Source organism: Phoca vitulina, unplaced genomic scaffold (assembly GCF_004348235.1).
Source record: "Phoca vitulina isolate PV1807 unplaced genomic scaffold, GSC_HSeal_1.0 scaffold67, whole genome shotgun sequence".
Classification (NCBI taxonomy): domain Eukaryota; kingdom Metazoa; phylum Chordata; class Mammalia; order Carnivora; family Phocidae; genus Phoca; species Phoca vitulina.
In genome coordinates, this window is record NW_022589770.1 from 14,022,522 (window position 1) to 14,044,728 (window position 22,207).

Genomic DNA, 22,207 nt, shown 5'->3' on the forward strand with positions numbered 1-22,207 from the left:
AAATAAATGGACAACATAGCTTCAAAAGAATACAAACATTTGGGCTCTTATAAGAAAACTTGCATCAGGTCCAGAATTTTATTTTATGGGGCCCACTGTTAACAAAACTTTGACTGCTGATAGCATCAGTATTTAATATAAAAGGACTTAACATTTTCTTTGTGGCTATTTCTGTTTTGTGTAACTTTGGCACTGGGATTAAAATGAGAGAATCTTATGAATGTTTGTCCTACTGCAATACCTCATTCTTTCTCAATCTCACAAGAAAGTCACAGCCCAAAAGTCATAGAAAATACTGATTATTTTGGGATAAATGTTAATGCCATGTTGAAGATATCAAGCATCCTGTTTGAGCCTGACAAAATGCCTTCTTGGATGTACAGATGCTTTAAAAATATATTAAAATATATCTATAAATAGAAATGAGTTAAATAGTCAGTTGAAATATAGAAAATGTAGGGGTGCCTGGCTGGCTTAGTTGGTAGAGCATGTGACTCTTGGTCTTGGCACTGAGAGTTTGAGCCCCATGTTGGATGTAGAGATTATTTAAAAATAAAATCTTTTTTTAAAAAAAGAAATACAGAAAATGTAGATCACAGACACACTTTCTTAATCACCACATTTTGCCTAATTGAGTCAACTAAACCTTTGCATACATGACAGCAGGCCCTCTGTTAGCATTTTTCTCCTGAAATGAGGGTTTGTTAGTGTCCTTGGGCCTCAGACTCACTGGCTTGAGTTTTTTAATAGAGGCTTGTTAAGACCTTTAATACCTGATATTTTAGTGGTGTAGAAAATGGGTAGACTGTAAGTAAAAGAAGTGGGATCATATGTTTATTTTTGCAAGAAAACAATTACAAAACTCTCTACCTTTCGAAAGGCTAATCAGCATCAGCCTAACTTTGGGCTTATGAAAGTGTTGAGTAAGGTGAGAAAGGTTGGTGAGGGAAGAGAGTATTAAATCTCAAAGTCTGTTATCAAAGGAACAGTGCAGTCTCAGGTATGGAGGACTGTGCTTGGGAGGTTTGGGTTTTTTCCTGTAGGTAATGGGGAGCCATCTCCATTTAAGCAGGGAAGTCAAATACTACACACTTCTGCACCACAGATATTCAGTAAGTTCCTATTTTAAGCACAGCATTAGGGCAGTAAGGCAACAAAGATAAAAGGGTGGATATGGGACATTGGAAGGAAGACTAATGGGAATTGATCATGATTTGGGCTCAAAAGACCTGCAGTTTCTACTTTGAGAATTGGCACAGCATTGAAGGAATAAGAATTTTTAGGAAGGAGAAACTGGTTTGTTTGGGGATCTAGTTGGAGGAAGAATAGGCAGTGTGAAGCTGACATGAGATGTGATAAATTTTCAGAAAAAAACCCTTTCCAAATACAAATATCTAATAATATCTGAACAGAACTATGAGTGAATCCTCTTAAAGATCAAAACAGAGGGGGAAAAAAACCTTTTTTTTTTTTTTTAAAGATTTTATTTATTTATTTGAGAGAGAGAATGAGAGAGAGCGAGTACATGAGAGGGGGGAGGGTCAGAGAGAGAAGCAGACTCCCTGCTGAGCAGGGAGCCCGATGCGGGACTCGATCCAGGGACTCCAGGATCATGACCTGAGCCGAAGGCAGTCGCTTAACCAACTGAGCCACCCAGGCGCCCAGAAAAAAACCTTTTTAAGACAACTAATATTTGGGCAGGATTTTACCGTTCCACATGCTTTGTATATATTAACCTCCTTTGAGTGCTAAGAACCTATGATATAGGTGATGTTATCTTCATTGATCACCAGGAGAAATTGGAAGAGAGGTTTAGTTACTTGTCCCAATTCACAGGTAGTACATTAAAGAATTAAGGTTGAAACCCAGGGCTTCTTAGTACTAGTATCATGATAATGCAGGGAAATCTGTGAATCACTATACTACTTAAGAGAGTACATATAGGGCATGATCTTTCTGGAGAGGAACATGGCAATATCTGAGAACCTTAAAATTAATTATCATATACAATTCAGAATTCCACTTCCAGGAATTTATCTGAAGGAAATAAGACAAAGAGAAGGCTGTTCACTGTTACACTAGTTCTGATATTTAAAACCAAAAGTAATATTTAATTTGAGGGGACTTAAATAAATTATGGTAAATAAGATGATTTAATGCCACATAACAATTAAAATTATGTTGTGGAACAGTATTAAAGTTATTAGAAATTGTCCATGGCATAATGTTAAGAAATAAAATCAGGGCAGAAGACTTTAATAGAGTATAATCTTATTTTAAATATAAATATGATTATGATGTAGAAAAGTGTAAATTAATTAGCTTGATTGTGGTAATCATCTAACAAAATATGTATATCAAATCATATTGTTTATTTTATTTTATTTTATTTTATTTTATCTTATTTTATTAAGTAGACTCCACACCCAATGTGGGGCTTGAACACACTACCCTAAAATTAAGTCGGATACTCTACTGACGAGCCACCCAGGTGCCCTTGTACACTTTAAATATATATTGTTTTGTTGATTATCTCAACAAAGTTGGAGAAAAAAAGGATCTTAAAGAAAAGTCACAAATCAACGAGGGGCAGACAGCACAACAGAAAGATGGGCAGGATAGTTGAGTGTGTCTTTCACAAAAGAGAAAAAAAACATTGAAAAGAAAGCATGTAAATGATAACTGTTGTTATCTTGGAGTTTTGGGATAATGGGTGATTTTATAGTCTCCACAGTTACCTGAGTTTTCCAACTTTTTACAATAAACAGGTGTAAGATAATCAGAAAAAGGTTGTAAATAAGTTCCTGACACAGAAAATGGTTAATAAATGGTAGCTGAGGTCTTTTACATTCAGAATACAATAAAAAGAAAGTAAAAATTACTTTTAATCTTACCACCCAGAGAAAAACCACTGTTTACACTTTGGTTCATTTGTCTTTACAAATTTACAGAAATGGGATCATGGTATTTGGCACTGTACTTTTTAAATATATATCAGGAGCATCTCCATTCAGAAATTATTCTTTTATACATCATTTTCAATAAATGTGTAGTATTATGTATGCATAGTGTCTATTTAATTGTTTTCTTTTCGATGGACACTTAGTTTTGTTGCTCTTCTATTGTTGTTATTACTAATTTTTCAATATTCCGTGCTGTGATGAATTCTCTGGAGTATTGCTCTCTCTATTCCTATTGTATTTTCTGTGTCTATGGGTATACTGAATCTTTCCCATTTATTGGATGGACTAGCTAATATGTGTATGCTCGGGTGTGTGCATGAGCAAGTTTGTGTGTCTGTCTATATGTAAAATAATGACTCTGAGTAAATGAAAGCTTCATGTTAGCCAGGCAATCTAAGCATGTCTTTGTGGTGTCAGGCTATGCTGTGTGTGAAAGTCTTATCTGATGTGAGGTCACAATTGCTCCTTGTCTTTGCCTTTTGTATGACCCCAATTCTACTCGGATTCCTTTTCTACTTTGCCTACAACATGTATTGTGTGCCTCATTCATTCCAGTTCACCACCCACTTAGAATTTGGCAAACTGATTTACAGTTGCTAAGCCAGGCTGTTCAAGGAGTTAACTGAAGCAAAAATGTACTCTGCTGTACACACACACACACATACACGCACACAACTGTGCCAATAAAAGTTTCGGGAAGATTATTTCAAAGTCTTGACGCTTTACTTCTTGGTAAGGCAAGTTTCCCCACCCACTCCCCCTCAAATATATGAAGTATTAATTTCAAAGCCTTCAAAAAGGAAAGAGAAAGGATAGAAATATCCTGCACATGATTACCAGAGCAAGACAGAAAGGGATAGGGCTTGAAAAAAAAAGCCTAATTTTTTCCTAATACTTTTCTGGCTTAGAAGAACAAAAACAATAGATTTATGAAACCATGTCAATCACGTGTGGGAGCATGGACCCCAGTCCGACCCACTTTGGTAGAGTGAATGGATTCTTGGTGAAAAGATAGCAGCTGTGTCACAAGTCCTCTATCATACCACCTGATTTTATTTTCTTTAAAATATTTATCACTCTGAAATGATTTCATTTATTTATTGTCTCTTTTTCCCCATTACAGTATACTCTTGAGATCAGGGACTGTTATCCATTTGCTTATGATGTATCATCAGCAGAACCTATCCTAGTTCTTGGCACTTACAGGCATACAGTAATATTTGTAGGATGAGTGAATGAAGGAATGAAAAAAAAGTATGAAGGCACTAAGTGTGTTAACTCAAATACCTAAAGAAATATTTGTGGCTAATAACTAGAGGATATAATATTAAAACTCATGTCTATACTGCCTTCTAACCATTTATATCCTTGAATTTTGAGTTAACTTCTGCAGACTCTTAATAACTGAATAGTCAGGATTCTTTTTTTTTTTTTAAGATTTTATTTATTCATTTGACACAGAGGGCACAAATGGGGAGCATCAGGCAGAGGGAGAGGAAGAAGCAGGCTTCCCCCGAGTGGGGAGCCCGATGCGGGGCTCAATCCCAGGACCCTGGGATCATACCTGAGCTAAAGGCTGACGCTTAACCGGCTGAGCCACCCAGGTGCCCCTGAATAGTCAGGATTCTTAAATAGACCTCTGTTAATTTCCTAGGAGCACACAGAATTCCTCCTGCTTAGTATTAAACAAAGATCCCCATAAAACAACAGTTTTGAGTATTAGATAGTAGATTCTTAGATGCTTTCCTGTTGTGGACTGTGATTGAGATAGGCTTTTAGCTAGCAGAAAGATAACAGGAAGTAAAATTTCTGTTTATATTACCATAGGTAAGCTCAAGTGGATTTTAAGAACCAGCTTACAATAAAACACATACGATAAGGTTATTAAAATAGAAATGTAAGATTAAGAAGTACCTTAAAGAGATAGAAAGAAACATAAGTACTGAATATGCCCAAACAAAAGATAATATTGTTACTGTGATTTAAGTCTGAGCTTCCTTACTGATATATAATTCTCAAGGGAAGCTGACTGATCCACAGTTCTCAAAGAACACAAAAACTTAAATTTCAGTTACTGAATTCCAAAGTGAAGACATTTTGTACACTTTTCTGAATAGTGGAGTCACAGTTTGGACATGGCCTTTTGTGTCTTTCATAGGATCACCCAGTATACTCCATACCAGCCAGAAGTGTCTCAGGGGAGACTGGAGAGTTTACTAAACTACCAGACCATGGTGTGCGACATCACAGGCATGGACATGGCCAACGCGTCCCTGCTGGATGAGGCCACAGCGGCCGCAGAGGCGATGCAGCTGTGCCACAGGTAAGAGGCCCACAGGGCGAGGGACATCCTCCAGTATCTCCCGCTGGGCGGGCGGAGCTAGCCCTGCAGTGCCCCGTGACTCACCTCTTCTCACACGCACACGCACACACGCGCGCATACACACGCACACACACGCGTGCACACGCTCGCGCGCGCGCACACACACACACACACACACACACAGAGTAGCATTATGCCAGTCAGCTGAGAGAACAAAAAAAATCTGAAAAAATAGTGGCTTTTAAACTTTATGCTTCATTGACCACCCGTACCTACAAGTGACCTGGGGAAATGCAGTTTTTATTAGATGGGCACACTGCTGTGCCCTACGTATTGGGGTTCTATTACTATTGGTAAAGGGGAGAATGGATATTGGGTAAGAACTGGCAGTCTGTACTATAATACACAAATGCCATCTTTCATGAAGCATATTGTTTTAGGTTGTATTTAAATGTTTTATACCTTGTTTTCTTGTATTTAACAATATATTGTGAGAAGATTTGCCTTAGTCAGCTTTCTAGGACATGGCTTTTATTGACTACCTGGTAGTACTCACTTGCACGAAAGTACCCCAATTTATGTAACCTCACCTCTATTGTTACACATTCACTTTGATACCATCTTTTCCTGTTACAGATGCTATTGTTTTACATCTTTAGAATCAATTTTGTCAAAAGTTCTGATGATTTCCTGAGGATACATTTCTAGAAGTAGAATTGCTGGGTCATGGTATATAGTTAACAATTGCTCTCCAGTTCCCCACCTTCCTTTGTTCTTGGCCTTGTGAGTACTTTTGAGCTTACCTTCCTGGTAGAGTTCACATGTAGATGTCATCTGGTTGGGAAATCTGCCCATATTCACGGTGTGTCTGTGAGGTTTTGTGCCTCTGGCTCTGAATGCCCATGTAACTCTCTTTCTTGGCTTCCAGATACTTAGGGATGGTTAAATTGGTTCTGGTACCAAGTCCAATGTGTGCATCGAGGTTTTCCCCACACCAACAAATAATTCTTTAACAGCAGCAGGGTGTCCAAGACTTCAACTCAATTCTGACACAATCTATCTGGAGATAGCATCAGATTCCAGGGGTTAAGGGTTCAGTCTTACGAGACTGCCCTGCCCCCCTGACTCACTCCACCACACCCCACTTCATATGTCAGTGGCGAGCCCACGTTATTTCCTTTGCTTCTGCATGCCTGGCTATAAACCAGAGGTTTCCAGGACACCCTCCTCAAGTTCATTTAATTTGCTAGAGCAACTCACAGAACTCAGAAACATTACTTACTAGATCACTGGTTTATTATTAAGGGAAAAAACAAGAATAGCCAAATGGGAGTGATACATAAGGCAAGGTATGTGGGAAAGGCGTGGAGCATCCATGCTCTCTTAGCTACACCATTCGCCTCCAATCTCCACCCATTCTTCAACCCGAAGTTCTCCAAATGCCGTCCATTATGGTTTTTTATGGAGGCTTCATTACATAGGCAAAATTGATTAAATCATTGGCAATTGGCTGTTGATTTGACCTCCAACCCCTCTTCCTTCTGAGGTCGGGAGGTGGGACTAAAAGTTCCAGCCCTCTAATCACAGGGTTGGCTCCTCTGGCAACCAAACCCCATCCATGGACATTCTTCAAAAGTCACCTAATTAACATAAAAAAAGACATCTTTACATTCTCCACAGTTAGGAAGTTTGGGGGGCTACGAGCCAAGAACTGTGGAGGAAGACTAAATATAAATGAAAATATGAAATATTTTGATATTGATATATTAAAAATTTGGTCATGACCAAATATATATTTCTCATAAATCACAACATTGCCATAGTGAACCCCAAACTTGCTTAGCAGGTATGAAAACCTCTAAATTTCCAGCCACAGGTTATTCTGCTTCCCAAGCAGCCTTAGAGGTGGGCTTAGGCTCTTCCTCCTCATCCTGGTTAGACAGCCAGAAAGGAATGCTTCTCTATTCTCAGCTTTTCACATTTTCATCTTATCTCATCCTTATCCACCTTCTTGCTGCTTTCTCATCTCCCTCTGCCTCTCTTTCTTAAGAGCTTCCATTTCACACTTGGAGAAGCTGAGGCCTTTCTGGTTGATGGTTCGGGGATTTGGTCCTGAACTGATTTGAGTTAATGAGCTATAGCTCTGCAAATGCTTGATTTGCTCTGCAAATGCTAGATTTACTTCCTCTCTCTTAATTCTCGTATCTTCGGGCCTGCATTTAATTTGAAAAGCAGCCTTGTGGTTTTTATCTTTGGAAAGATAAATAAAATAATAATAAAAATTAAAATAGCAGTGTTTTTGTTTCCATCTTAGGTCGTTTAGGCTCAAATGGCTCTTTTCTCCCAATTTATTTAGATTCACACTGTGAAGAGCATTGTGCTTTGGATAATTAATAGCTTTTTTTATCTATACAACTCTACCTAATCCTCTATTAAATTTATGTTTATTATAAAAATACCTGTTCAGAGTGGGAAAAATATGCAAACAGTAGAAAATATAATGAAGTGAACATGCTGTTTCTCAGTCCTGTTCCATTGAGAAAGCTGTTGTTATTGTGTATCTTTCTGGGAAATTAAATGCATAGCACAATGTACATGTGTTCCCCACCCTTTTTACCCAGATGTGCTCATGATACATGCACTGTTATGTATCCTGTTAAAAAACAATATTCAACCGAGCATATTTGAAGATCTAATTGGTTTTATTATTAAATGATTCATAAATTGGGCAGCATTCTATCTAGCAGGTAGAAAGTCTCCCTGAGGAGTTGTACAAAATGAAAGGTTTTTTTATAGGAAGGAGGGTGGGGCAAGAATGTGATAAGCAAAAGAAAAGAAAGATTTGTTTCAGGCAAGATCACCTTCCCTTAGGGGGAATGACAGGGGGTCTTATTATACAGATGACCTCTTCTAGCCTTTGGTGGATGGAGAAAGCTCATGTGACAGATTACCTCCTTTGTGCTTATCGGAAAATTCCTGACTCACAGGTTAAGACTACATTTCTGGAGGAGGTTGAAACCGCAATTAGCTTAGGTATTAAGCCCTGGTTTGGTGACTGGGCGCAGCCCAAGAAACACCATTTTGGGCCTATGGTTTTCTTTTTAACAATCTCCATCAGTTTCGTTTCCTGAAATCAGGAACTTTTAGAAAACTCCCAGCATTTAGGTCCTTGAGTAGCTGTGTGGCCCTGCCCATGTCACTTCTCTGAGTCCTTTTCATCCTCTGTCGAATGAGGACATTTGGTTTAGATAAGCTTCTTTGGCAGTAAAATTCTCAGATATTTTTTATTTCAAGAGTTAGTTTTTATTTCTACTTGTACCCCATCACTATCCTGTTTTTATTTCTTTTAACTTAGCATATTTAAAAGAAATTTAAGCCAGTTTAAGATTGATTTTGCTAAATGGGGTTGGAATGGTGTTTTTTTTTTTTTTTTAAAACACCCAAATTCAGCTGAGTAAATTTGAAGATCTAACTGGCTTTATTCAATGATTCATGAATCGGACAGCATCCCCTCTAGCAAATAAAGGAGCGACAAAGGGCTACAGAAAGGGAAAGGATTTTTTTTAACATCTGATTTAATTTTATTTTTTTCAAGTTTTTATTTAAATTCCAGTTAGTTAAGATACAATGTAAAATTAGTTTCAGGTGTAAAATTTAGTAATTCATCACTTACATACAATACCCAGTGCTCATCACAAGTGCCCTCCTTAATATCCATCATCTATTTAGCCCATTCTCCACCCATCGCTCCTCCAGCAACCCTCAGTTTGTTCTCTGTGGTTTGGAGTCTGTTTCTTGGTTTACTTCCCTTTTTTTTTTCTCCTACGTTCATCTGTTTTGTTTCTTAAATTCCACGTATGAGTGAAATCATATGGTATTTGCCTTTTGCTGATTGACTTATTTGGCTTAGCATAATACTCCCTAGCTTTAGTCACATCGTTGCAAATGGCAAGATTTCATTCTTTTTTTTAATTTAATTTAATTTAATTCAATTTAATTTTTTTAAGATTTTATTTATTTATCAGAGAGAGAGAGAGAGCGAGCACAGTCGGGATCAGCAGACAGAGGGAGAAACAAGCTCCCTGCTGAGCAAGGAGCCCGATGCGGGACTCAATCCCAGGACCCTGGGATCATGACCTGAGCCGAAGACAGATGCTTAACCGGCTGAGCCACACAGGCGTCCCAAGATTTCATTCTTTTTTATGGCTGAGTAATATTCCAGTGCGTGTGTGTGTGTGTGTGTGTGTGTGTGTGTGTGTGTGTGTGTATACACATCACATCTTCTTTATCCATTCATCAGGCAATGGACAATTGAGCTGTTTCCAATTGTTTTCCAACAATTGGCTATTGTTGATAATGCTGCTGTAAACATTGGGGCGCGTGTACCCTTTGAACCAGTATTTTTGTATCCTTTGGGTAAATACCTAGTAATGCAATTGCTGGATTATAGGTTAGTTCTATTTTTAAATTTTTGAGGAACCTCCATGCTGTTTTCCAGAATGGCTGCACCAGTTCGCATTCCCACCAACAGTGCAAGAGGGTTCCTCTTTCTCCACATGCTTGCCAAGACCTGTTGTTTCCTGTGTTGTTGATTTTAGCCATTCTGACAGGTGTGAGATAATATCTTGTTACAGTTTTGATTTGTATTTCCCTGATGATGAGTGATGTTGAGCATCTTTTCATGTGTCTGTTGGCCACCTGGATGTCTTCTTTGGAAAAATGTCTATTCATGTCTTCTGCCCATTTTTTAACTGGAATATTTGCTTTTGGGGTGTTGAGTTTTATAAGTTCTTTATATATTTTGGATGCTAACCCTTTATCAGAGCATTTGCAAATGTCTTCTCCCATTCAGTAGATTGCCTTTTAGTTTTGTTGATTGTTTCCTTAGCTGTGCAGAGGCTTTTTATCTTGATGAAGTTCCAGTAGTTCATTTTTGCTTTTGTTTCCCTTGCCTCAGTTGACATATCTAGTAAGAAGTTGCTTTGGCCAATGTCAGAGAGGTTACTGCCTGTGTTCTTCTCTAGGATTTTTGTGGTTTCATGTCTCATGTTTAGGCCTGTCATCCATTCCGAACTTATTTTTGTGTATGGTGTAAGAAAGTGGTCCAGTTTCATTCTTTTACATGTTGCTGTCCAATGTGAAAGGGAAAGGTTTTTATTTTTTTATTTTTTATTTTATTTTATTTATTTTATTTTTTAAAAGATTTTATTTATTTATTTGAGAGAGAGAGAGAATGAGAGAGAGAGAGCATGAGGGGGGGAGGGTCAGAGGGAGAAGAAGACTCCCCACCGAGCAGGGAGCCCAATGTGGGACTCGATCCCAGGACTCCAGGATCATGACCTGAGCCGAAGGCAGTCGCTTAACCAACTGAGCCACCCAGGCACCCTATTTTTTATTTTTTTAAGATTTTCTTTATTTGAGAGACAGAGGGAGAGAGCATGAGCAAGGTGAGGGACAGAGGGAGAAGGAGAAGTAGACTCTCCACTGAGCAGAGAGACCATTTGTGGGGCTTGATCCCAGGACTCTGGGATCATGACCTGAACTGAAGGCAGCCCCTGAAAGGGAAAGGTTTTTAAAGGGGGTGTCAAGGAAGTCATAAACAAAAAAGAGATTATTTAGAGCAAGGTCACTTTCCTTTGGGGGACAAAAAGAGTCTTATTAGGTGAATTACCTCATTGGTGCTTACCAGGAAATTCTAGACTGACCAGTTAAGATTATATTACTGGGGAAGGTTGAAACTATAATCAGGTATGTATGAAGCCCCAGTTTGGTGACATGAACCTAGCACAAGTGACTCCATTTTGGGCCTACGGTTTTCTTTTCAAGAACGGAAATTGGATTTCAGTAGAATTCTGATCGGTAGAATTAAGGACTCATTTTTTACATTGTGCTCAGAGTTTCCCTAAGTACCACCTTTGCTTTGCATTCTTAGAAGATACTTTGATTTCTTTAATGTTCATGTTTGAATGTGATTTTCCTTTTCAACAGGCACAACAAGAGGAAGAGATTTTTTGTTGACCCGCGTTGCCACCCACAGACAATAGCTGTCGTCCAGACTCGAGCCAAGTAATTAATTTCATTCATATTTTGAACTCAGGGATAATATATATCATGCTCACCACCTTTGCTTCTCTCTCTTACTTCCAAACTGATTGGAGGTGAACCTGGTTTAAATTGAGGTTGTTCAGTTTCGCTTCCTTCCCACTTTCTTCCTGAGATCTTGCCTAGTAAGTAAAATGTGTCAGAATTGAGAGAATACAGAAGTGGCCTTAGTTGCCTTTGCTTTATATTGAGTAACCATGTTGTTTGTTTTTTTAAAAAAAAAAAATTAAAAATATTAAAATAATTTCAGCAATGTTTTGGAAGGCTTGAGAAGTAGAGGGAAAAAATGGAATTCTCACACAGTTGTTAGAGTTTAGTGTGTGCAACTGCAAACATAGTTTATAAGGGATCCATATAAAGCCTAGGTGTGGTATGATATAGACGAAAGCAAGCGTACTGTATTTGTTTAGTGCTGTAATCAGATAAAAACAGCACAACTATCACCTGCCGGGGTGTCTGTTTGCTCTCTTCTTGTAAGAACGGGGCAATATTCCCCAACCCCATACCACCATCCCTTCAGAAGGGGTGTTCTCACATAGAATTGGAACTGGGTGGTTAAGAAAGGTCTTTCTCTTTGTCTTATTGATGGTTTTCCATTCACCTAAAACTGATCCCAGGTGAAAGTGGTGACTGCTCTGTAGTTGCAGGAATTGGTTCTTTAGTCCTAGGAAGCCATGTTCCTGACCCTCTCAGGAGCAGGTTCTGGCAAGAAAGGGGGGAATGGGTGTGGTAAGTGTGGAAGAGAGAAACAGAAGCACTCGAGATGGTGTGAAGCTCTGTTACCAATGAAAGGTCAGGTGTGAGATGGGTGTGTGTGTGTGTGTGTCAGGATGAGGTGGGGGTGGGGGGCAATGAGGAAGGACACTGAATATGGGCACTCTATCACTGAAAATAAATTGTAAGGGGTTTTATTTTCTCTTGAAAACCAAAAGCGTGATTGCTCTTTGTCTTCTGTCTTTCCAGATACAATGGCGTTCTCATTGAGCTGAAATTACCCCATAAAATGGACTTCAGTGGAAACGATGTTAGTGGAGTGCTCTTCCAGTACCCAGACACCGAGGGGAAGGTGGAAGACTTCACAGAGCTTGTGGAGAGGGCCCATCAGACTGGGGTAGGCAAATCTCTCCTTGTGGGGGTCCATGGAGGCATGTCCCAACTTTGAATTATGATTTTTTAATGCATCTTAGTTTCCATAACTGTATCACCTAGAATGGTAAAACTCTCTCCTTCCTGCCTCCTTTTCTCAGGTTTATTTTGTTCATTAATTTCTGGTGCATAGTAAGCACTCAGTAATTTTTTAAAAAAAGATTTTAATTTATTTGAGAGAGAGAGAAAGAGCCTGAGCAGGGGGAGGGGCAGAAAGAGAGGGATTAAAGAGGCCCCCTGCTGAGTGGGGAGCTTGATGTGGGGCTTGATCCCAGGGCCCTGAGATCATGACCTGAGCCACCCAGGTGCCCCTCAGTAAATATTTTTGAATGAATCAGTGAGTAAATGGAATTCACAGGGTATGAAACAACCCTGTCTGTCTGCTTATATTGCAGATAATTTGCTATTCTCTCACTGCTCGCCAGGTGAAGGTGACAACTACGACCACTTTCTCTCTTGTGTCCTTTCTAGAGCCTGGCCTGCTGTGCTACTGACCTTTTAGCTCTGTGTATCTTGAGGCCTCCTGGAGAATTTGGGGTAGACATTGCCCTAGGCAGCTCACAGCGATTTGGAGTGCCACTGGGCTATGGCGGACCACATGCAGCCTTTTTTGCTGTTAGAGAAAGCTTGGTGAGGATGATGCCCGGGAGAATGGTGGGGGTAACAAGGTAATGAAGCTCATGTTTCTCCCCTTTGATTGTGTTATTATTTTCCCTGTTTCTTCTTCTGATTACAAAAGTTGTTGATTTCTCTCTGAATTTAACTGGGCCATGCACAATAATTTACAACATACTTGTATTCAAGTCACATAAGTGAATTTAATTAGGTTGACAAAAGCATTGAAAGACTGGACATTTTAGGTGGTTTTATATCTCACCACTTTCATTCTCAAATGCATTGTCATGCCACACAGTTAGGTAAAACACAAGCACAGTGAGAGATTACCATGTACACATTGTAATCCACATTATTTCCTAGAGGCCTGCTACTTGTTTGTTCTAGTAATTTCTAAATGTACTTTCTCAAGTGCTTCTCATTGATACACCTCCTCAGATTAAGAATTTAGATGAATGTCATGATTATTACTGGGGAAATTTAACATGCCCTTTTAGACCTTTCAAAGAAGTTAGACTTACTAGCCCAAGTGAATAGCCTGTATTAGTGAATAATTTGAATTTTTGAAATGCAACTTATCACATAATAGCAAGAGGCACCTCGCTTTTTAGTGTAAAAATAAGTTTCTTCAAGTATTCTTACATTTGTTTCTTTCAGTGATATATCTTCACCAGGTGAGATGAGGCAGAAAGTTTTCTAATTAAAAAGAATTTAATATATTAATTATTGTCTGCTGATTTTTTTTTAAAGATTTTATTTATTTATCTATCAGAGAGAGAGCACAAGTTGGGGAGAGGCAGGCAGAGGGAGAGGCAGGCTCCCTGCTCAGCGGGGAGCCTAATGTGGGGCTCCATCCCAGCACCCTGGGGTCATGCATGACCTGAGTCAAAGGCAGATCCTTAACCGACTGATATACCCAGGTGCCCCTTTCTGCTGATTTTTATATTGAACTTCTTATCTTACTGAAAAAATGGACCCAGAGCTTGATGAAATAAAGGATAAGACTGTTGAATCTTTCTTTTTTTAAATTTTTAAGTTTTTTAATTAATTTATTTTTAAGATTTATTTATTTATTTGTCAGAGAGAGTGAGTGAGCACAAGCAGGGGGAGCGGCAGGCAGAGGGAGAAGCAAGCTCTCCACTGAGCAAGGAGCCTGACTCGGGGCTCGATCCCAGGACTCTGGGATCATGACTGAGCCGAAGGCAGAGGCTTAACGACTGAGCCACCCAAGTGTCCCCAAATTCTTTTTTTGTTTTTTAAAGATTTATTTATTTGAGAGAGAGAGAGCACGAGTGGGAGGGACAGAAGGAGAGGGAGAGAGAATCTCAAGCAGACTCCCACTCTGAGTGAGGAGCCCTACTCAGGGCTTGATCCCACGACCCTAAGATCATGACCTGAGCTAAAACCAGGAGTCTGTTGCTTAACCCACTGTACCACCCGGGTCCCCCTATCCAAATTCTTAATTGTATTAGGAAAGAAGGAAAATTTTTCTTAGAGACAAGTGGTAAGATTATTAACATTCTTTTTTTAAGTTCTTAAATTCCAGTTAACATACAGTGCAATACTAGTTTCAGGTGTACAATTTATTGATTCAACACATTCTTTTTCTTTGTAGCAGTACAGTTGCTTTAGATTCCAGGGCAGAAGTTGACTCCTTTGTCAGATATTTCCCTTTTTTCTGTGTCTGCCAAGATGCTCACAGTGAAATTTAATCTTCCCTAAGTTTAATTTTAAATTGAATCCTCATTCACCATCATTATATTAGTCTGGGTAATTCCAGGGAAGTTTCCTTTCAAGGTTGCTGGTCTTTCTGTGTATATCTCGGTTCTTCCCTCAAAGTATATACTAAAAATTAGTAGTCCTATTTAGAACAGGATGGCTTAAGAATTGTTTCTTTATGGCCTTGCAGCCAAATATATTTTCTGGGTTCCCTTCAATCTGGGAAGGAAAGAAACAGGTCCCTTTGTGACCACCCTTGGTGCTATGATCATTTGTGTTAACTAGATGTTTTATTCTTGGGCCAGAGATGCCACTGGGAAAGAAGTGTACCGTCTTGCTCTTCAGACCAGGGAACAGCACATCCGGAGAGACAAGGCTACTAGCAACATCTGTACGGCTCAGGTCGGTCACGTGCCTGCTCTGCCACTAAACCGTGCATAGTCTACAGAAATGAGCTGCTCATGCATTCACTCGATTGTTCATTCGTTCGTCCACCACCTACTGACCAGTGTGTACATCAGAAGTGCTGTGATCTTATTGGTAGAGAAGCCCTGTGGTCTTGTCAGAACCAAAATACGATGCATTTTCCTGGAGCTCTGTGTATGGATGTACTGCATACGTCAGTGTTTCTAGCATTCTTGGCCATCGGGCCAGGTCCATTATGGGTGGTGGGTGATCGGGCACCTTCTCTTAAGGTTGAAATGGAAGCCCTCTAGGAATGTGGTGAGGGAGGCAATGTGACTGTGCTTGAGGGAGTGACCAAGATTGACCTGTTGGTGGTGGTCGTGGAGTACTCTTACTGGGGACTCAGGACAGGCATTCGTGAAAGGATGGACTAAAAGAGGAGGAGCTTCCTAAGTTCCTGACGATTCTGGAAGTTGCCCAGGGCTCAGGTCAGAGGAAGGAGTGTTTGAGACCAAGTTTCTAGGCTTAGGTGGAGGACTCTTCCTGAGCATCCAATCCATTCTAGGTCCATCTTCTCCATTCAGGGTAAGAGAAGGAGATCTTACCAACACCTCAGTGGGCAATACGGTGCTTTTTTTCTCTCAGGGCACTGGCTCAAAGCACCACCACCAGGTTTTAGACTCTCCAGGGGCAGTAGATGATAAGGTCTTCTTATATTTGGTTCTCTAGCCGGTGGTCTTTGGACTAGTTTCCTCAGTAGGTTTTCTTGTCTTCTTTGTTGCCTCAAAAAGGTGGCTGCTTCTTTTTAGCCAAGAGCTCTTCTTTTATCACAGGAAGGAGCCAGCTGTCAAGAGCTTTTCCTCTGTTGACAGCAAATTGAACTTTACATGATGCTATTACTTTCCATAGTTTACCCTTCATTTGTTGAATTCCCTGCTTATATATTTCTCCTTCCTGTGCAGCTGATTGCTCCTGTCTTGCTCTTTCTGCTCATGTTCTTCCAAAAGGTGCCTGTCTGGTTATAAATGCATTAAGGGGTTTTCTGCTTCAATGTTTGAAATTAATTTTACAGGTGAATTTGGGCTGAACAAAGGCCTCTTTTTCAGCAATTATTAAAGTGATGTTTGCCTTGGAAATAGCGCAACTCTGTCTTTTGATTTTTTTTTTTTTTTAAAGATTTATTTATTTATCTTAGAGAAAGAGTGAGGGAGGCGAAGGGGCAGAGGGAGACAGGAGAGAGAATCCCAAGCAGACTCCACGCTGGGTGTGCAACCCGATGTGGTGCTCAATCCCAGGACCCTGAGATCATGATCTGAGCTGAAAGCAAGAGTCAGACACTTAACCGACTGCGCCACCCAGGTGCCCCTGTCTTCTCTGATTTTTACCTTCTCATTCTGGAGAACTTCCAACTATCCATTGTCTATTTCATTTATGAGTTTCTTTTCATAATTGATTGGTTGCATAAAGAAGTTGCTCATAACTCCAGGGTCATTGTCTATAAGCATACAATTAATCTTTTTTTTTTTTGCAATTAATCTTTTTTGTTAGGAGATGACTGATATCTTTTGAGATGCTCCTTGAGCACTATATGCCTTTAACTCCAGCCTTCTGCTTCTTTAGCAACTGCTCTGTGTTCTCATGGCTGCCCCTTTTCTCTTGAGCATAATAGGCTCCACAATGCAGTTAGTTTTGCATTGTTGGTGGTACAAAGCTCTCTGAAAGTGTGTTATTGAATTCTTTTTTAAAATTCTTTCTATAAACTTGTGATATTTCACAGATATCTGAACTTGCATCACGTCCTGTTCTTTATGTTTTCTTATTTCTTGGGTTCTACCACCACAAGCAATTTTTTCATTAGCTTTCTCTGAAGTCAGTTGTGTTGAGGTGTAATCTGCATTTTATTAACTCTTCAGTGAGCTATAACTCTCCATAAAATTTGCTCATTTAAAGTATACAGTTCAGTGGTTTTCAGTATTTTTGTGAAATTGTGCAACCATCACTAGCATTTCATTTCTGAACATTCTCATCACCCCAAAAGGAAACCTGTTCCCATGAAGCAATCACTCCCCATCCTTCTCCCCTCCCTGCAGCCCCTGGGAGCCACTAATCTACTTTCTTCCTATATGTATTTGCCTATTCTGGACATTCATACAAATGGGATTTTACAATATGTGGCCTTTTGTGCCTGGCTTCTTTCACTTAGCATAATGATTTCAAAGTTTATCCATATTGTGGTATGAATCAGTACTTCCTTTTTTTTATGGCTGTCCCATTGTATGGACATACCACATTTTGTTTATCCATTCATCAAGTGATGGATATTTGGGTTGTTTCCACTTTTAAGTATTTTGAATAAAGCTGCTATGCACATTCATGTACAAGATTTTATGGGGTCATATGTTTTCAGTTCTCTTAGGTATATACCCAGAAGTAGAATTACTAGGCCATATTATTAACCTAAATTGAACTTTCTGAAGAACTTCAGACTGTATTCCAAAGGGGCTTCATCATTTTGTATTCCCTCTACCAGCGTTTGAGGGTTGTAATTTCTCCACATTTTCACCAGTGCTTGTTATTGCCTGTCTTTTCAGTTATAGCCATCCTCGTGAGTGTGAACTGATATCTCATTGTGGTTTTAGTATGCATTTCCCTTATAACTAATGATTTCGAGCAACTTTTAATCATGAGCTTTTGATTACTCTTATTTTTTATTACTTTATTTGTATACTAATCATATTAAGTTTGTCCAAGTTATCCAGGAAATTTGAATTTTCTTGGTCTTCATTTCTCTGAACTTCCTTTGGAGTTCTAATTCCTTTCTGAGATTTCTAAAAATGATTCTATACTTGTCATCAGTTTGTTGACCAGTCACCTGATACAGTCTCCTCTTTGTGGGAAAGAGTCATCTCTACATTAAAAAGGGACATGAACCAACTTATACAGGGTTGTTGTGATAAGAGGATTCCAGAGGATTCTGTGAATATCAGGCCTGAGTTTCTATTCCCCAGCAGTAGTCATAAGCATTTGGATACACAGTGTCATGTATTGTTTGACTTGCCCTCTTCATAGCTGGAATGTGTTGTAGTGCTTCTGTATTTATTTCTAATTGTTATACAGAGTCCACAAAGCTTCTATACTCTCTTGGGGAATTTTGGTCCAAGAAAGTCTACTTCTGTGTTCTTAGATGTCTTCTTCTGCTTCTTCTTTTTTTAGAGAGGGAAAGTGAGGAGAGGGAGAAAAGGAATCTTAAGCAGGCTCTGTGCTCAGTGCGTAGCCCAACTCGGGGCTTGATCTCAAAATCCTGAGATCATGATCTGAGCCAAAATCAAGAGTCGGATGCTTAACTGACTGAGCCACCCAGGTGCCCCAGATTTCTTCCTTTCCTCTGCATTTTCTTTGACTGTTGGCTTCACTTTCTGGCATCTTTTTTTTTTTTTTTTTTTGTCAGAGAGAGAGTGAGAGAGAGAGCACAAATAGAGGGAGCAGCAAGGCAGAGGGAGAAGCAGGCTCCCTGCTGAGCAAGGAGCCCAATGTGGGATTCAATCCCAGGACCCTGGGAACATGACCTGAGCCGAAGGCAGATGCTTAGCTGACTGAGCCACCCAGGCATCGCTTTCTGGCATCTTTTGAGAACTGTTTCTTGTTTTGCAGTGGTCCCATAGATGGGGATGCTTCTGGCAGCCTAGCTGAGAAAATGTGCACCGAACAAAATAGATCCAATATTGAATATCAGCCAACTTAAAAGCATTGTGTTTCTCAGGTGCCTTTCCCACTCTGTGGTGATTGGCTGTGAAGATGACCACATTAGGAGAAAATTCACACTAGTGGGACTGAAAACTTCAGAGTTTATGGTGCTGGACCAGTAAAATGGGAGTGGCAGTGGGAGAACGGAATAGGCTGGGCAGGGTAGGAATCTGAGACCTGAGTTGGGACCAGTTTCCTGGGAGGTAGGGATGATATTGCATGGTTAGAAGATTGCTTATTGGCAGGATCTAGGGTGATAAAGCAAATGAGAGATGGGACCAAGAGGAAGAGAAGCATGAGGTGGGCCTCCATCATTTTTTGCCACGTTGCCACTCGTTTTAGTATCTTATCCTAGCTATCTTCTTTTATCTTCTTCCCTGACTCAACATGCCATCACAGTGGGTCCTTTTCTTGTTCCCCATGCAGGACTTCCTCACTGAAGCATCGCTGTCTATGCCTCTTATCTCTGAGAGATTCCAGTGCCATTCCTTTCTATTTTCTGTCACACAAAAACACACGCTTCCCTGTAAATGTTCTTGTGAAACCTCAATCCCGTGGTCAAGGGAGATATCTTTACCTGAGAAAGTGACCTTGCTGTGAACAGGGAATAGCCAATAGGTGCTGATTTTCTCTAATACATGTCCTGCCAATTCATTTTGGTTTTATTCCCCTGTGTCCTGCATTTTCATTTTTGGTAGTCCTTTCCCACACAATATTCATTCATCCATTGGTTGGCTGAAATTCAGCTTCTAGGGCTTTATTTAAGTTCTCAGTATAATTGTGTTCCCTGAGTTCTTGTGTATTTGTAAATTGTTTGTTGCTTTTATCCTTGAATTGTTTGATGGATATAAAATTCTTGGATCTCACTTCTTTTCCCCTGACACCTTTATTACTCCGCTGTCTTCCTACATGAAATACTGCTCCTCGATGTTTAATGACAGCCCCATCTTCCCCCTTATGGGTGACATGATTATATTACATGGATGAAACTCCTCCTTTATAGTGGTCAAATTTGAAAGTTTAGTATCGTGACTCCAGGGTGTCTTGGATGCTGTGTTTGCCCCTGAGATAGGCAGGTTATAAATCATCCCCCACTCTCATAGAGAAAGCAGGAAATCTGATCACTTTTTTTGTCGCTGTTTTCAGTTGTGGCATTTCAAGTCAAAATAATACTCCTTCCCACTAACTGTCTTCATCACATTGTTGAATATGATTCCTTAAATGTTCTTTGTTGTTTCAGGCTCTCTTGGCAAACATGGCTGCCATGTTTGCAATCTACCATGGTTCCCGTGGGCTGGAGCATATTGCTAGGAGGGTACATAATGCCACTTTGATTTTGTCTGAAGGTGAGTCACTTCATAACAAGACTGATAAACCTGAGTAAGTAAAATAGAAAACTCAGTGTATGTCCAATGCTGTATACAAAATTGAAAGTCAAATAAGAAAGTATTTCGCCATTTCTGATAGACTGAGTGTTAAAAATTTTAATATGGAGATCTTTTACTTGCTCCCCAACCCCATAAACAAGAGGGATGATCACTCAGAGAAAAATGGGCAAAGGACATTAAGTGTAATTTTATTTTTTTATTTTTTTAAGATTTATTTATTTTATTTTAGAGAGAGAGAACCAGGGGGAGGGGCAGAGGGAGAGGGAGAGAGAGTCTTAAAGTGCAGAGCCTGACACGGAGCTCAATCTCAGAACCCTGAGATCACAATCTGAGCTGAAACAGTCAGAAGCTTAACTGACTACGTCCCCCAGGTGCCTAAGTGTAATTTTAAAAGAAGTAAATATACAAATAAATGGCCAGTAAACATAAAATTTCAACCTTACTATTAAGGAAATGTAAATTGAAACAATAGTGTTTCTCCCATTACACTGGTAAAGATTAAAAAGAATGCTGATGTAGGTATAAAATTTTTTTAAAGATTTTTTTCTATTTATTAGAAAGAAAGAGGGAGAACACAGACGGAGAGTAAGAGGGAGAAGCAGACTCCCTGCTGAGCAGATAGCCAGATGTGGGACTCGATCCCAGGACCCTAAGATCATGACCTGAGCTGAAGGTAGACACTCAACTGACCGAGCCACCCAGGCGCCCATGTTGGTATAACTTTCATGAGGGCATGTAAGCAGTACATATCAAAAGCTTTTAAAATGTGCCGACAGTTTGAATCAAAAATTCTACTTCTAGAAATGTATCTAAAGGAAATAATCACCTAAGGATGTAAAGGGTATCCATTGAAACATTGTTTATAATACCACAACCTTAGAAACAGCCTAAATGTTCAATAATAAGTGATTAAATTATTTTACATGCATATATTTGAATATTATACCACCATTAAAAATAATGACATGGATATCGATCTGTAGAAAAGCAAAATGTTCTTTGTGTATTACAAATTTTTTAAAGTGTAAAGAAATATGTGATATCTCTCTCTCTCTCTCTCTCTCACACACACACACACACACACACACACACACACACACACATCCCAATTCTAGAGTAATATACACTAAATTGTAACCAGTGATTATTTCTGTATGGTGATTATGGTGATTTTTCTTTTTTTATATGTATTTATTTCATAATATTCTATAGCATAGTGACAAACTTTTAATTTCTTTAAAAAAAAAAAAGCAGCTATCAAAACACTGGCTAAAATCAGGAACAGACTATAGTTAAAATTTACCTCTTGGGGCCCCTGGATGGCTCAGTCAGTTAAGCATCCTACTCTTGATTTCAGCTCAGGTCATGATCTCAGGATCCTGCAATTGAGCCCTGCTTTGGGCTCTGCGCTCAGCACAGTCTGCTGGTCCCACCCTCTACCCCCTCTTGTGCTCTTCCTAAAATAAGTAAATAAATAAATAAAATCTTAAAAAAAAAGAAAAAGAGTTTACCTCTTTACTTCTCTGTGAAAGGTCAGGGGCCGTGGAGCAGATTTCTGTGTTGGGGACTCGTGGCTCTCCTATCTTGTCTAGGTCTCAAGCGAGCAGGGCATCAACTCCAGCATGACTTGTTCTTTGACACTTTGAAGATTCAGTGTGGCTGCTCAGTGAAGGAGGTCTTGGACAGGGCCACTCAGCGGCAAATCAATTTTCGGCTCTTTGAGGATGGCACAGTAAGTAAAACTTTTCCACTTTTTAAACTACTTTAAAGTTTCCTGACTTTTCTTAGTAAAAATTTTCTTC

General features: G+C 39.5%; 1 protein-coding gene across 1 annotated transcript in view; it reads left to right on the top strand.

Annotated features, from left to right (window-relative positions):
* GLDC (glycine decarboxylase) overlaps positions 1–22,207 on the top strand; it is a 94,880-nt gene that overhangs the window by 22,347 nt on the left and 50,326 nt on the right. Inside the window, exons 4-10 of the mRNA XM_032392352.1 lie at positions 5,122–5,286; positions 11,275–11,352; positions 12,352–12,499; positions 13,006–13,202; positions 15,174–15,270; positions 20,258–20,363; positions 21,998–22,137. Of these exons, the coding sequence (XP_032248243.1) occupies positions 5,122–5,286; positions 11,275–11,352; positions 12,352–12,499; positions 13,006–13,202; positions 15,174–15,270; positions 20,258–20,363; positions 21,998–22,137 (931 nt within the window). The remainder of the gene's footprint in view (positions 1–5,121; positions 5,287–11,274; positions 11,353–12,351; positions 12,500–13,005; positions 13,203–15,173; positions 15,271–20,257; positions 20,364–21,997; positions 22,138–22,207) is intronic.